Source organism: Furipterus horrens, unplaced genomic scaffold (genome assembly GCF_987537825.1).
Source record: "Furipterus horrens unplaced genomic scaffold, mFurHor1.1.pri manual_scaffold_6, whole genome shotgun sequence".
Taxonomy (NCBI): domain Eukaryota; kingdom Metazoa; phylum Chordata; class Mammalia; order Chiroptera; family Furipteridae; genus Furipterus; species Furipterus horrens.
Genome location: NW_028327176.1, coordinates 146,131,940 through 146,148,539, shown reverse-complemented (window position 1 = coordinate 146,148,539; position 16,600 = coordinate 146,131,940). Strand labels below are relative to the sequence as shown.

At 36.9% G+C, this 16,600-nt stretch overlaps 1 protein-coding gene and 1 pseudogene across 2 annotated transcripts in view; one reads left to right on the top strand and one right to left on the bottom strand.

Annotated features, from left to right (window-relative positions):
- Positions 1-458: 458 nt before the first annotated feature.
- The window catches only part of HACE1 (HECT domain and ankyrin repeat containing E3 ubiquitin protein ligase 1), a 108,034-nt gene continuing 91,892 nt past the window's right edge, over positions 459-16,600 (top strand). For both annotated transcript variants that reach the window (XM_090279706.1, XM_090279705.1), the window contains exons 1-5: positions 459-769; positions 11,114-11,168; positions 12,014-12,103; positions 12,639-12,743; positions 16,254-16,329. In XM_090279706.1, the coding sequence (XP_090135832.1) occupies positions 694-769; positions 11,114-11,168; positions 12,014-12,103; positions 12,639-12,743; positions 16,254-16,329 (402 nt within the window). In that variant the 5' untranslated portion in view covers positions 459-693. The remainder of the gene's footprint in view (positions 770-11,113; positions 11,169-12,013; positions 12,104-12,638; positions 12,744-16,253; positions 16,330-16,600) is intronic.
- On the bottom strand, positions 7,230-7,963 carry LOC150007536 (tropomyosin-like; annotated as a pseudogene).

Genomic DNA, 16,600 nt, shown 5'->3' with positions numbered 1-16,600 from the left:
AGCCACTGACAGTGAAGGAAAATGTGTATTCTGCTTTTGCATTTGTTTCACTTTAGTATTCTTTAAATTTGATATATTAAAACAGAATAATATTCAACAATCTATGTATCTGGAAAACAAATGTACCAAAACCAGGATGATGGCTTTTAAAAACTGTGCAAATCCCCAATCTGCTATACAGGAGAGTGATAGAACTGAAGGTCAAGGAAACGGCTCCCATGCAACTTTGGAGGACCACAGGAGAGGGAGTGGTGACACCCCAAAAGTTTCTTCAGGAACTTGGGGTACGCCCAGACTAGGTATTGCTTTCCGCATGCACTGCCTGCCCTACCCCGGTTTCTGCGCTGCCAAGTGACGAGTAACCAAGCAGCACACCTAGCGAGGCTCCGCCCGAGTCGCACGGTTAGGTCAGCTCGGAACTACGGTTCCCAGAAGGCCGTGCGAAACCAAGAGGGACGAGCCGGGGCGGCCGGAAGAGCGCGAGAGGCGGTGGTGGTGGGTGTACCCTCGGTGATCGGTCTGGCTATCTCCGAAACCCAGGCAGAGAACGCTGCACGGAGAAGTCCTCGCAGTCCCGGGCGCTGGCCGGGGCGAGCCGACGCCTCCAACCGCAGGACGAGTCCGGGCGTAATGTAGAGCACCGGGCTCGGAGGCCGCGGGCGCGGCTGGAGAGGCGCTCTGGGCGCTCCGAGGATGGAGAGAGCGATGGAGCAACTCAACCGCCTGACTCGTTCACTGCGGCGCGCTCGCACAGTGGAGCTGCCCGACGGTGAGCGGGGCCGCGCGGCTCGGGGTTGGGATCTGGAGGTCGCCGGCCCGGGGGTGGAACTCGGGCCCTGAGAGGTCGGTGGAAAAACTATGTAAAAGCTGACAAAATGCCTACATTTACTTTCCTGAGCTGGGAATGGTCGGGCATGTACCCTCCGACCACTCATCGCCCTCCGCTCCCGCCTAGGCAGGTGAGAGTTTGCGGGCGGGGGCCAGGGGAGTGCGGGTCCTGCCGGTGGAAGAAGCAGAAGAGACGAGTCTCTCCCGAGGGATAGCGGAGAATCAGATTCCGGAAACATCACAGTAGTGGGCCATTTTACAGTTGCTGCTTGCTGGAGATAGGGAGATACTCCAAAAATAGTATTATTTACTTTAGGCTGCAGGTCGTGGGGGGTGGGGTGGGGATTAAGTAGTCTTGTCTTTTTGTAAGCGTAGAGCACTATTGTATTTTCATAGTAGATAAATAAGAGCGTGTCAGATGTCAAACTTGTACTCTTTAAATACTGTTTGTATACATACTCGTATTTACACTTTTCTTTCATGTGCCTGCCTGCCTTTATTCTTTATTGGTCAGACATAGGTGTGGGCTGGGGAGCTTCTACAAAGGAACGAGGCGTGATCCCTGCTGTTAAGGAAGTTTAGTTCAGTGTGCCAGGCAGGGTTCCTTCAGGACAGGTAAAATACTAGTAATAACGGAGGTGAGAAAGAAAGCCATTTTGTTTGCAGCCTCATGAATTCAGACGTTTTAGTGGCAGTGGGAGATGGAAGTCAGTCTCTCAGGCTTTCGTTTGTAGTGTGAGGAAAAGGTTAGGCTATTATTGTTGTTGATTTTTCTTTTTTAATGCATTGCATTAGTTTATCTTATTTCATTTTTTCAAAGTTTTATTTGAATTGCTGCTGGAGAGGTGATTTGTAAATTAGGGACAGAGACCCTTGGGGGGAGTCATCAAAGAAATGTGGGTCTGGATACTTTAGTTGACTGAAAGTAACCCTCATTTTTAGTAAGTAAAATTTCAGCTTCAACTTTTTCTGTTTTATTTCAAACTTTATTTCTTAAGTGCTACTCTCACTCATTTTCCAGTCATGTTATTGATACAGGTTGATGAAGAAGACTGTGTGTGTAGATTTATGGACATAGCAATTTGAATTGTCTGGTTTAAATCCCGAAGTTTTTAATGTAAATATGAGTTAGAATTTTATTGTTTCCTGGTTTTAAAAGTAGTAATATATTTTCATTGTAGGAAATTTTGAAAAGAAAGAAAAATAAAAAATTCTGTTACCCAGTAATAAACAATGTTAGTGTTTTGTTTACCTCCTTCTGTTTTTCTTTCTCTAGCAAATTAAGATCATACTGCATACAGTCTTTTATTTTGCTTTTAGAAAACATACCACTTTTTTTTTTGTATCTATAAATATGCTTAATGACTTTGCAGGATTTCATAGGATATATTGTAACAAATATAGTCTGATTTTGTTTTTATGATAGATTTTATGAGGTGCAACTGGTACTTTTAAAATTCTTTGTCTCTATAAATATTTTGTTAGGATTAATATGTAAAAGAAGAATTACAGATCTAATTTTATCAACATTTTAAAAACTGTGAGTATCCACCTCTTAACTCTTTGGAAGGCCCTGGAAACTAGAATAACTAAAAATAAAACTTTTTTCCATGCTATTAGGCAAAAGTGGCATTTTGCTTACATTTTTTTTTCTTTAATTACAATGAGGTTGTGCTCATCTTGTTCCTTTAATTTATCTTTGTCCCTAAATTCTGATGACTCTTTGAATTCTCTGAGATTGGCTCCTTCAGAGGTGTGTGTGTGTGTGTGTGTGTGTGTGTGTGTGTGTGTGTGTGTATTTATGTATTACATTCTAATTATAAAGTTCAGATTTTGTGTTTGCATTTTGAAGGCTGAACAGAACTTCTAAGATCTGTCTAAATTTAGGAACTAATCAGATACTTATTTTACTAGAATTCTTTGATTAATCATCTAACTGGATAATTGGAACACATTATTAAGGTTGGAAAGTTTTTAATCAGTTTTTACTCTAAATTGTCACATAGGATTAAACTGCAGATACTTGATTTGGATACTGAGAGGACAGGTATTTCCTTGGGATGATGAAAACCTGAGTATTGCCACTAAGTAATGGACGGAGTGGAAGTTGTTGGGTCATCCTATGCAGGGCTGACATAGGAATATGCTTATGAGAGAGGAAGTAAAGGGAAAACTTGCTATAGCGATGTGGATTCTCAGTGGATTTTAAAAAGTTGATTTATATTGTTTGCTTATGTGGAAAAAGTCTTAAACTACTGCATTATAGTGAATGTAGCTTGTATAATAAAATAATAGAACTTGAGCCCATTTTAGCATATATTTGAATGATTTGGATAATTATCTGTTTTAAAAAAATGACTCCCATTTGATGGTTTGAGGAGTAATTGCATATGTTACATATAAATGTTTTTTAAGGTTTTCCTTTTAGTTGTTGAATTGTGAAGCTTTATTAATGAAAATAGCCAACATATCTGGTTAAGTGAGAGATTAAACTTTTCTTATCACTGAAAACTTAAATTATATATCTAGTAGTAAAAGTGTCTTTATGAAAGAGAAGGAAGCACTTGACAAGTTAATTCTGTTTTTAGTATAGTATTTCTTGGATAGTCTCCTAGCACCATAGTTATGATTCTATTTGTTTTTTTATATCTTTTAATATATGTGAGCTATATTTTTATAAGGTTAGATTTGACTTAAAAAAATAAGATCTACATCTAAATATTATCTAAATAGTATTTGTGAATAAAACCTCTGTGAACCTTATGATGCTTACTTATGCTTATTTAAAATTATTTGCTATCTTGATTTATAAATTTTAATTCACGAATAAAGGTATTTCCTGTTATGACTTTGTTGACTGTGGAGTTACTTAATTGAAATTGTCATGGTTTAGAAGTTCAGGTTTTTATTGTGGTGTGTATATATGAGATATAACAAATGTTAGTAAAAGCAAAAATGAATGAGTGGGACTAAAAAGCTTCTGCACAGCAAAAGAAACTGCCAGAAAAACCAAATGGGAGAAGATATTTGCAAACAGCAGCGCCACAAGGGGTTAACATCCAAAATATATAAAGAACTCATACAATTCAACACTAAAAAACAAGCAAACAAACAAACAAACAAAAAACTTCAATCCAAATAAAAATTAGACAGAGGACCTGAACACTTTTTCTGAGAAGACAAACAAATGTCCGATAGATATATGAAAAGATACTCAACTTTACTATCTGTTAGGGAAATGCAAATCAAAACTACAATGAAATATCACCTCACACCTGTTAAAATGGCTATTATCAATAAGACAAGAAATAAGTGTTGGGAAAGGTGTGGCGAAATAGGAACCCTCATTGCTGGTGGGAATGTAAATTGGTACAGTCAATATGAAAAACAATATGGAGATTCCTCAAAAAATTAAGAATAGATTACCATATAACCCAACAGCCCTTCTGGTATCTTCCTGAAAAATTTGAAAACTTTTATTTACATAGATATATGCACCCCTGTGTTCATTGCATCATTATTCATAGTGACCAAGACATGGAAACAACAAAGGTGTCCTTGGATAGATGAGTGAATAATGAAGATGTACACAGATACAATGTAACACTACTCAGACATAAGATGGAATACTGCCACTTGTGACAGCATGGATGGACCTTGAAAGTATTTTAAGTAAAATAAGTCACAGAAAAAGTCAAGAACCATATGATATCACTCATATGTGGGATGTGAAACTGAAAGCAACAAATGAACAAGAAAGAAAAATAAACAAAAACTCATAGACCCAGGCAACAGTATGATATTTACCAGAGGGAAGTCAGGTGAGGGGTGGATAGTAGTGAATGGTAAAGGGAGTTAAATATATGGTGATGGAAGAAGATTTGACCTTGGATGGTATCATAGAATTGTACACTTGCAGATTTGACTTTGAATGATGTGTTGTAGACTTGTACACTTGAAACCTATATAATTTTATTAACCAATGTCATCTCAGTAAATTTAATTTTTAAAAAAAATCAAGAAAAAATATGTTACCATGCCCAGGGAGTTCCTCAACTCTTGATGGTGACTCACTTATAGTTGATGAGAACAATTTAGCAATTGCAGTCATTTAAAAAACAGAAAACAAAAACCCTAGGTAGAAGGTAATAAAACATTAAAATGTATTGCACATGTGAAGAATAAATTTTGTATTTTCGGCCTTTGATTACTATCTATAGTGCAGACTGGGTACACTGTAAGATTTTTATTACGGAGCTTTGGAATCGGCCAGGTTTGAATTCTAGCCACTTAATGTCACCATCATCCAGCTTGTTACTTTAGTGCTTCAAGTTTCTCATTTCTAAAATGGGGATAATTTGGTACCTGTATCATGAGGTGGTTGTGAAGATAAAAGAAATGATGCATGTAAGGTGTTTAGAACAGTGCCTTTAAAATAATAGCTTAAAACATGTTGACTATTAATAAGATTCTTTGGTATTTTATTTTTATGGCGAAAGAGTTGTGTCTGCATACTGAACTTGTGAATGTTGATTAGGAGTGAAATGCTTTTCATGTATATACTCCCATATAGTAAAATAATGAACAAAAAATGTGAAGAAATAGTAATACAGTGTTCCCTCACTTATTGCAGGTATTACATTCTAGACCCCGCCCCCCGCCCCCCCTCGCTCCCCCCCCCCGCGATAGGTGAAAATCCGCGAAGTAGGAACCTTACATTTATTTTAGTATTTATATATATTTTAAGGCTTTATAAACCCTTCCCACACACTTATAAACCATTCCCAGTCCCTTATTAACCTTTTCCACACTTTTATAGACACTACTGATGTTCTTAAACATATTCTACACTCTTAAACCTATGTAACTTTAACAACATACATATACAGTACTGCAAAATCCCGCAATATAGCGAAAAATCTGCGATAAATAATTAAATACAATATTTAAAAAAATCCTGCGATACAGTGAGGCTGCGATAAGTGAACCGCGATATAGAGAGGGACTACTGTAACTTATTTCCTTCTTGTCTCTAAATACTTCAGTATATATTCCTAAATATATAAATTATGTTTTTTCAAACAATTGCAATAGTACAATTAACAATAATTATTTTTATCCTCAAATACCTAGTCCATAATTAGTTTTCCCTTCTCAAAAATATTCTCACAGTTGGTTTGTTTGACTCAGTATCCAAAGTCCATAAATTTGATTGATTTATCTCTTAAGTTTCTCTTAGTAAGAGTTATCGCTCCTTTGTTTTTTGTTTGTTTGTTTTTCTGAGGGACTGGTTCTGTATTTTAACGGGCATCTTACAATTTTCAGTATCAAAATAGTTGTACTATTGGCTTCTCTTTCTCCCAGTCAGCCCCTAAAGAGACCACACCAAAGGAGAGTACATTTTAAACCAATAAGCTGCAGGATGCTCGGCTAAAAGCACTCACAGAACCTCGTCTGAAAGAGGATATTAGATAAGGAAAGACACACTGCCAGCCCAGACTGTAGAGATCTTCCATAGCCAGATGGGGTGGCCAGTGTGCTCCAACCCCAAAGAAACAATTTCAGAATAATATAAAGTTTACAAACAGTTTTGTACATAGACTACTGAAGATTTCTCCAGCACTGATACAAAGCACAATGAGATGGCACTTTTAGAAACGGCAGTTTCAGACCCAAGAAAGGGTGATTAGATGAGTTTCATGTGGCTAAATCAGTGTAAAAATGTAATTTTCTTTTAAGGAGGCATGAGAGCAAGTAACTAGTCACTTCAACATAAGGGACACATGATCCATTTTGTGAACCATTAAGAAGTGGGTGGAGGTGGGTCAGGATTTGGTCTCAGAGAGGTCCCACCAGAACATCACTTTTTTTCCTCCCCTAAATCCTGGAATAACCTTTCCAGGTTGATTGGTACCCTGTACAATGCAATGATTCCCCATACTAGAGTCTTTTCTCTGGGCACTGTTTGGCTCTCAATAAGGCAGGTCCATACTTTTTTCGCTTTGGAGAGGGCAATATGGATTAAGCTGAAAAGTGAGAAAGAGATTAGACTGCTGCTTGAGAACTGGAATTATTTGAAATATTTTACAAATGGTTGCTACAACAACAAAAATAATTGCAAAATGTGTACATCACAACATACTTTTAAAAACACTTTGCATTGTGTTCACATGTTTTTCCCAGAGGTACTCAGCTTCTAGTCCAACTAGAATCTCTGGGGAAAGGCAGATACAGTGTTGAAAATGACAGTGGGCAGTGTGATGGAGGGGATGAAGCCAAAGGAGAAAGCAGTCTTTCAGTTAAAGATCCGCCCTCAGTTTAAAGGTCAGTTTCTGGCAGACTGGCCTCAGGAAGAGTCAGGGTCAGAGGGAGGAGCAGAGGCAGGGCGGAACTGGGGTGCTCTACGTCTCATTCAGATCAAGCAGAGTTTGGTCCGGCATTCTTTGTATACAGAGATGTTCCTCTTTGGTGCATGACAGTTTATCTTCCAAATCATCAATTGCCTTTTCCACCTTGGCTACCAATCTCTCAGCAAACTCAGCATGGGTCTCTGCCTTCCTGAGTTTATCAGGAAGAATCTTTATCTCTTTCTCCTATTTGTCTTCTTTTTGAGCGTACTTTTCTTCAGCAGCCCCCGGACACTTCAGGGTCTGGTCTGTTAGTCTGATCTGCTAATCTCATTCTCGGCAAGGGGACTGCCAGCTCAGCTCATTCCTCTGCATTCCAAGTCTCCCTCAATAATCACCAACTCACGAGCCACCTCTTCATGCTTCCTATCTGTCTCTTCTGCAATGTACTTAGATTTTTTGAGTTGAATTTCTTGGAGTTCATCTTCATTTTTTAAAGCTCGGTTTTAATAATCTTCATACCTCTCGCTCTCATCGGCAGCTTCCTCAGCTTCCTTCAGGTTTTGCAAGGCAGTGGCCAGATGCTCCTGAGCATGGTCCAGCTCCTCTTCAACCAGCTGGATCCTACAGTTCAAAGGGGCCACCTTAGTCTCAACCTTTTCCTGAGCCCACCTTTATCCCTCCACTTCCTGCTGGAAGCGCTCGGCCTTGTCCTCTGCATCATTGGCCTGCTGCTACAGAACTTGGATCTTGTGTTTCACCACGTTAATGCTGGTGATCCGGCCATGGTGTTACAGAAACAGGGGAGTCCAAAAACAAACCCCAGAGTTTGCCGCTGGGAGATAGAGAAAAGGAAGCAGCTTTCAGGATGCATTCATGCCTTTACTTCCAAGGCTCAGGAAGATGGGAGGGGTCTTGGACTGTGGGATGGTAGGAAGGAGCCTACAGAGCCTGCGTAGGGTTCTGTGAATGGTCAGAACTGTTTGCAATGCCCACTGCGTCAAAGCATGCAGTCAGGGATATATAAGCAGCTGCGGACATTTTAGCGGGTGTGCTCCCTCCATGTGGCTTGGAGGAGGGGGTCTCCAGGCTGCTTTAAGAGGTTCTCGCCATACGGTTTGAGAATGAGAGGAGATGCATGCGGTTTGCAGGAAGAAGGAAGTTTACAAGGAGGCTGAGAATCCAGGCGTTCTGCATTGAGAGCTGGAGGGCACCACAGCACAGAAACGACCTCCCCAATCAGAATTGAGTGATTGGCAGCTACTGGTAAAGCTGAACTGTGCCTAGGAAGTAGGGAAACGGTGTTTCTGACTTTCCTAAGACTGGCCAGGTCTGGGAGGGGGAGGCAGAACTATGTACAAATAAACAATTCTTTTTCTTTTCACCAAACTCTGGTATTCAGAGTTATGATTCTGGCAGCGGGCAATCGGACCCCTAACTAAACAGCCTGTGGGTTCTGTTTCAGTCGGAGCAGCCCAGGGGTTCTGTTACAATGGCGCCCACCTAGCTCCTGCTCCTGTTCTGTTTTCTGCCTCCTCCACTCTGCGCTGTTCCTCCTCCTTTGTTGTTGTTTTTTTTTAAACATTTGATTTTTAACTAATTTTAGACTTACAGAAAAATTGCATAAATACTGCAGAGTTCCCATAGACCCTTTATCTAACTTCCCCTAATATTCGCATCTTCTACAACCATAGTATAGTTATCAAAATTAAAGAATTAAGCCTGGCTGCTGTGGCTCAGTGGATCGAGCATCGGCCTGTGAGCCAAGTGTCGCTGGTTCGATTCCCAGTCAGGGCACATGAATAGGTTGCACGTCAGGTCCCCAGTTGGGGGCGGGAGTGAAAGGCAGCCACACAGTGATGCTTCTCTCCCTCTCTTTCTCCTTTCCCCTCTCTCTAAAAATAAAATAAATAAATAAATAAATTATTTTAAAAAATAAAGGAATTAACACTGATACAGTACCATGAACTACGTTATAGATTTTATTAGAATTTCACTTTAAGTTTTTCCACTAATGTCCTTTCTCTACTTTAGGATTCAATTTAGGATACCATATTGCATTTAGTTGTCATGTTTCCTTAGCATCCCCCAAACTGATAACTTTTTAAAAAAAATCCTCGCCTGAGGATATATTTTTATTGATTTCGGAGAGAGAGGAAGGGAGAGAGAAACGTCAGTGTGAGAGAGAAACATCGATCAGTTCCCTCCTGATCAGTTACCTCTGGTGTGTGCCCTGACTGGGGATCGAACCCACAGCCTAGGTATGTGCCCTGAGCGGGAATTGAACCCACAACTTTCTATTGTACAGGACAACCCTCCAGCCAACAGAGCAACCTGACCAGGACTTAATGGCCTTGAGACTTTTTAAGAGTGCTCTTTAGATGTTTTATAGGATTCCACTTAATTTGCGTTTATCTTGGGTTTTCTCATGATTAAAGTTATGCATTTTTGGCAATGATATTACAAAAGTGATGTTGCCCGTCTCAGTGGATCATATCAGGGACTATATCTTATCAGTATGTATTATTTTTGGTGATGTTATTACTCTTTATCACTTGATTAGGTGATAGCTTCTGGGTTCTCCACTATAAATTTATTATTTTTCCTCTGTAATTAATATTTTGAGGAGTTACTTCAATACTGCACAACTGTTCTCCTCAAAATTTAACTCATTAATGTTAGCTTTGGTATTAACTTTTAAATGTCTGGTCCTGGCGAGGTGGTTCACTTGGTGGGAGAGTCACCCCTGTGCACCAGAAGGTTGCAGATTCAATCCCCCATTGGGGCATGTACGGGAGGCAATTGGTTGATGTTTCTCTCTCACATCCCTCTCTCTGCGCCCCCACTTCCTTGCCCCCCTCCTTGTGCCCCCTTCCTTTCTTTCTCCAAAATCAATGAGCATATCCTCAATTGAGGATTAAAACATAAAAAAGTGAAAAAATAAACTTTTTAAGGGCTAAATGGGAGTTGTTAGGATTATGTCTTTGTAAGTAACTTATTTTAAAAACATAAACCTCTAAAATTGAACTGAGAAATGACCATTAGTAATAAATAAAAATAAACTCAAACAATAACTGAAACATACATAAGTATATATAGCATTATAGATGTTTGCTTATATAACCTTTTCTTTTGGATCATATTTGTATGAATTTATGCTATAAAAGTATAAATGATAATGCGAGTAGTTAAAAGTAGCAAGTAAAAGTAAGATTTTAATGCTGTTTTATAAAAGCTTCTAAAATATTTTTTATTATAATATTGGCAAAAAACAAGTACTATGTATATTTCATTAAAATTTTTTTAGCTTATATAGCTTTAATATTTGTATATACTTAAAAAAAAAGATTTTATTTATTGTAGAGAGAGGGGAATGGAGGGAGAAAGAGAGGGAGAGAAACATCAGTGTATGAAAGATACATGCATCAGTCAGTGTTACCTTTCACACGCCCCCAACTAGGGACCTGGCCCGCAACCTATGCATGTGCCCTGACTGGGAATCGAAATGGTGACCTTTTGGTTTGCAGGCTTGGCTCTCAATCCACTGAGCCATACCAGCCAGGGCCATGTATACTTATAATTCCCCAAAGTACATGTATGATAAAACATGACATTGATAACCATCTCTTTGGAACTAGAAGAAATTTTAGTTGTTAAAGCTACAGAAAAATGTTAGGGCTCTAATTTTTCCCTCAGACCTAGAAGTTAAGCAGTTTTATGGTGATGTAGAGGGAATGAACAATACAGGGAAGAAGAAATTCTGCATTATTTCAAATTTCACAGTCCTCTGTTATTCTGCACTATTTTTAACCTCCTTTCACCTCTTCTTACTTCTTATGTAGAGTTAAGAGAACTAAAGGATTCTTAGATATCACCCTTTGGATAAAGTAGGACTTAAATGAATTCTTTTTCTGTTTTTTCTTTTTTTCCTTTTTCAGATAATGAAACTGCTGTTTATACATTAATGCCAATGGTTATGGCTGATCAACACAGGTGAGTCCCTATTTCACAAATACATACTTTTTGAGAAATATAAATTTATCTAAAGGTTGTGTGTACACACACACAGTTTAGACATAGATGTTGTCCTGGGGCAAGTTATTTAACCTGTTATAATTTTCTGTCTGTGAATTAAGAATCAAGATTTTCTAAGATCCTATGGCAAGAGATTTTTAAAAATAAATAGATATTAAGTCTAGTATTTGGTTGGTCGGGGCTGGGTGGAGGAGGGCAGAGGGGAAAAGGGGGGACATCTGTAATTGTGTCAATAAATAAAAAAAAGTAAAGAAAAAAAAAGATGCAGTTATATGACTGTGAGATGAGGTGTTTACACTTCTAGCAGACAGCTCTGCTGTAGTTAGCCATTGGGCAGTTTGGTGTAAATAAGAAAATGAAGAGAAGCTATATTTTGAAACAAGTTTTTTGCTTAAAAATTCCTCTCTGATAATAATTAAAACATGTTTTTTCATCTCTGATTTTTCTTATTGGTCAAGATTAATATAGTTGGGCTCAGCTTTCTGCAAGGGGAGCAGCCAGCCCTACTCTCTTTGTTGCTCAAGAATCTAGGGGGAGCTGAAGGCTGCTTAGATGTCCTCAGAGCAGGTGACAGAGCAGACGAGATCTTCAGCACTATTTATCAGTCAGGGCAGTTGGTTTTGGAATGATACTATGCTGGCTGCCATGCTACGCTTAAAGAGCAATGCTTATTTTTTAGTTTATGCAAGACAGAATCTTTTGAATAATTAATTGGTAAGAGTAACTGAAGAGCTACTAATTTTAGCTATTTCTTTTTTAAAACTTTTAAAAACATACCAACACTTTAATTTTCTTTTGTGTAGGTCTGTTTCTGAACTACTATCAAATTCAAAGTTTGATGTTAACTATGCATTTGGACGTGTGAAAAGAAGCTTGCTTCACATTGCAGCAAAGTAAGATAAAAGATATTTTGGATTAAACTCTGGTTTAGAGTAATGATCATTAGTAGTAGGCTTTGAATCAGTGTTGGCCCACAATAGTTGAGGAGAGAGATAAGGACAGCTGAGTGGTTCTTTATATGGTTAGGGCATAGTGTGCTATGCTTGTGTTCTTTCTCTAAATAAGTTGTTAACCTTGTGATTGGACTCAAGTCTCATATCTACTGTCTTAGCTTGCTCTAGGTCAGGTCAGAGAGTAGGTTAGGCACAGGGATTGTCTTTCCTAGATGTACTTAAGAGGGATCATTCATTGAAATTTTTCTTTTACCCAACCAACATGAGATTTTATGTGCTTACTGCACATGTTCATTGGCTTATAGTATTTTAAAGTAGAGGCTGTTGTTTATTTTGTGACAGAAGTTAAGTCAAATTTTAGGTTAATATGGACTTCAAAAATAATGTGTTTAATAGGTCTTTTTATTCTTTAATTTAGCTATGTTAACTTTGCTGTTTGTTGAACGTATCTGACCTGTTTTTAATATTGTTTTAGTTGTGGATCTGTGGAATGCTTGGTTCTGCTATTAAAGAAAGGAGCAAATCCTAACTATCAAGATATTTCAGGTTGTACTCCACTTCATTTGGCAGCTAGAAATGGGTAAATATTTGTTTTCTTAAGTAGATTAAGTTGTGTTATCTGTATTTAAGGCACTTTACCTTGATTTGATTTTTTTTCCCTATCCACTATTGGTCTTGGGAAGAGGGTCTTGGGTCATTATATTCAATTTTTAAGTAATTATCATATTTAATAATTTATGAAATTGTTTAATGATATTTTTCTTCTTGAAAATATATTTGAAGTTCATTTTTACTTGTATTATGATGACATTTTATTTCCTGAAAAGCATAATTTTCACCTTTTTGTTTTGGTATTTCTTTTCCTGCTAATCTTTAGCCACATCTTACTCCATGGCGTATTTTCCAAATACGGTGTCTTGTACAACTTAGGGGTGCTCAATGAATATTTGCTAAGTCACTTGAACACTTGTTATTTCCTGTAGTTTCTTATGTTTTCAGAAATAACTTTTTACTTTAATTTTTGTATGACTTTAATTTGTGTAGACTGAAGCATAAGTCATAGGGGAGTTTTGCCTCTTTTGCTAGATAATTGTTCCCTGGGGTTAATTTTTTTGTTTTGTTCCTTCAGATATCATTGTCAGGTGGCTTGCTTTAGTATTTCTCTCGTTACCTATTAACGCTGGTGCATTAGTACTGAATTGCCCTCCTTTCTAGTAGAAGACTCATTAAGCTGCCACAGAACACTTAGATGACAGGTCCCTGTCATTTGGGTAACTGTACACTTCCTGTAATTGTTGCAGTATTGGGGCAGGAAAATAGTTGCTTCCTGTACAGGAGGGTTCAGTGTTGCTCACAATTGTATGAGAATAAAAGTGAAACCTTCAAAATTATTGTGTATCATTAGGTTTCAAGTTGCTCAGATTTGAAACATGATCTTTACTTTTTTGGCTAGATTGTGAGCTCATAAAGCACAGAGCCTGTGTACTAGTTAATATTTTAGCTCCAATTTTTAGGATAATAGGTGCTCACTTAGTGGGTTGTTTTGATTTACCTTAGGTTCTGCAAAGTAGCAATAATGATAAGTAAGAAAAAGAGGATATATTTCTCTCATATTGCCATGTACCTTTTGCAGTTTGTTTTTGAGAGGAAAGTCATTATGGACTGCTATTTTTCTGCAGTGACCCCTACCCTACACTTCTTTGGAACTGTTTCACTGGTCCATTTCCACTAAGTGCTTATTTTGGCAGTAGGCCAACAGGCTTCTGAATAGGTTTTATAAATTCATCTATGTGGCATAGACACACACACACACAAATATATTAAACTGTATTCATTTTAATATGACTCTGTGGTCTGTCTTAGCATTATTGATGTATTTTAGAAGGTTTTCATAGCAATGTGTTAGATGAAGGAATTTTGTAAATATTTAAACTTACAAGTTTACTCAGAGCTCTATTTACTTCTGTTTCTTTGATTATAAAGCTGATTTTAAATTACATTGAACTTCATTTTAGATACAAAAATCAAAGCAAGAAAAGTAACTTGTTCTTATAAAAGATTTATTCAGCCCATGAAAATTCTACTTATGGACTTATAAAGATTAATAATTAATAGTTTTATTGAGAATGCCTAGGTATGATTAGTGTACTGATTGAGTAAAGAAATATGATATAATTCATGGCATGAAGAAATTTGTGATCTAATTGAGTAAATAGTTATATGTACATATATACTATATGTACTAAATATTCTATATACCATGTGCTATATATGTAGATACTGTACTCACATGTATGAATACTATATAATACCTACATAACATACTGTACATAACTTATGTATTTTTATATATGTAATTATTTACTCAACTAGATAATAAATTTTTATGCCATAGATTATATTTTCTTAATTCATATATATAAAATGGATACCATATACAACACACGTATCACTTTGTTTCCAAAGCATGAATTTTCATTTTATTATTTAATCAAGGGGACATTGAAATGAATATTGTATAGTGACTAGTAATTGATCAGGCTAAGAAGAAACATTGTGAGCAAATTAAATGAGTATGTAGTTCAAAAGGGGGCAAAGGACTTGAATAGCCATTTCTCCAAAGAAGATACACAAATGGCCACTAAGCACATGAAAAGGTTCTCAATATCACTAATCATTAGAGAAATGCAAATCAAAACAATAATTAGACATTAACTCACAGTCATCAGTATGGCTGTCAAAAGAAAAAGTGCTGGTGAGGATGTGGAGAAATTGGAACTCTTGTGCACTGCTGGTGGGAATTAAAGTGGAGGAGATGCTCTGAAAAACAGTTTGGTAGTTCCTCAAAAAATTAAAAATAGAATTACCATATGATCCAACAATCCCACTTCTGGGTATATAACCAATAAAACTGAAAGCAGGGTCTTGAAGAAATATTCTATATCCATTTTTATAGCTGTTCACAATAGCTAAAATGAAAGTAACCTAAGTATCCATTGACAGATGACTGGATAAGCAAAATGCGGTATATACATACAGTGGAATATTACTCAGCCTTAAGGAAGGAAATTCTGACATGTGCTAAAAAACGGATAAATCTTGAGGATGTTACGCAAACTGAAATTAGGCCAGGCACAAAAAGAGAAACAACTGTGTAATTTCACTTCTGTGAGGTACTTAGATTAAGCCCAAATTGTGGAGACAGAGGTAGCATGGTGGTTTTAAGTGGCTTGGGGAAGAGGGAATGGGAATTACTGTTTAATGGGTTTCAGTTTTCAAGATGAAAAGAGTTCTTGAGATAGATGGTGATCATGGTTGCACAATCTGAACATAATACCACTGAACCGTGTACTTAAAAATGGTTCAGATGCTAAATTCTGGTTCTGGCTGGATAGCTTAGTTGGTTAGAGCATTGTCCCCATTTGCCAAAGTTGTGGGTTTGATCTCTGGTCAGGGCATATACAAGAATCGACCAACGAATGCATATGTAAGTAGAACAGCAAATCAATATTTCTCTTCCTCTCCCTTCCCCTCTATAAAAATCAATAAAAATTAAAAAAAGATGCTGAATTTTATGTTATATGTATTTTACCACAGTAACCATAATAGAAAAAAATGAAGTGGGTAGGTGGATGCATATACATACATTTTATTATTTTTGTGCATGTTTTTATAATTCATCTTAGTTTTAACTTTTAAATATTTTCAAATCAAGAATATAGACTATAACATTGAGACATCCTTTTGCTATATCCATTCCCCTTCCATTAGACTTATGTTATATTGCTAATGAAGATTACCATTTCAGACATTCAGTCAACACTAGAACTGTCTTGACATTTTGAATGATGAATCTATCCCAATGACTTGAAAATCTTATTGTGCTTTTTCTTTATTCTATTATCTTTGAGTCATAAAAACCATTTTGTATATTATTTCAAATGTTATAGTGTTTATTTAAATATTGCAAGTATAGATTGATACTTGCCATTAACTGATGTTCAGTGTCGTAAATATTTCAGCAAAATAATTGTCATTTATTTATTTTTTCTTTTATCAGTTATTTATGACTGTCTTTTTTTCTTTTCAGGCAGAAGAAATGCATGAGTAAATTATTAGAATACAGTGCTGATGTCAACATTTGTAATAATGAAGGCCTTACAGCAGTAAGTGCTAAGAATTTCACGAGATTCTTAAAATACTTTTTAGAAAATAATATTAAAGGTGATAGCAATGTAATGTGTAGTACACGTTTTTGCAAGTTACTTATTTGTGATCATTAAGATGCAGAATGACAAGATAGAGTTTTCTGCAGTATTTATTAACAGAAGCTATGATTTACCATATTTCTCCTTCTTTCTCCTGTTTCAGCTTATGACATTTCATTTGTTTAGGGCTCTTATTTTCTTAGCTTTTGTCATCAACTTTCAAGGAACT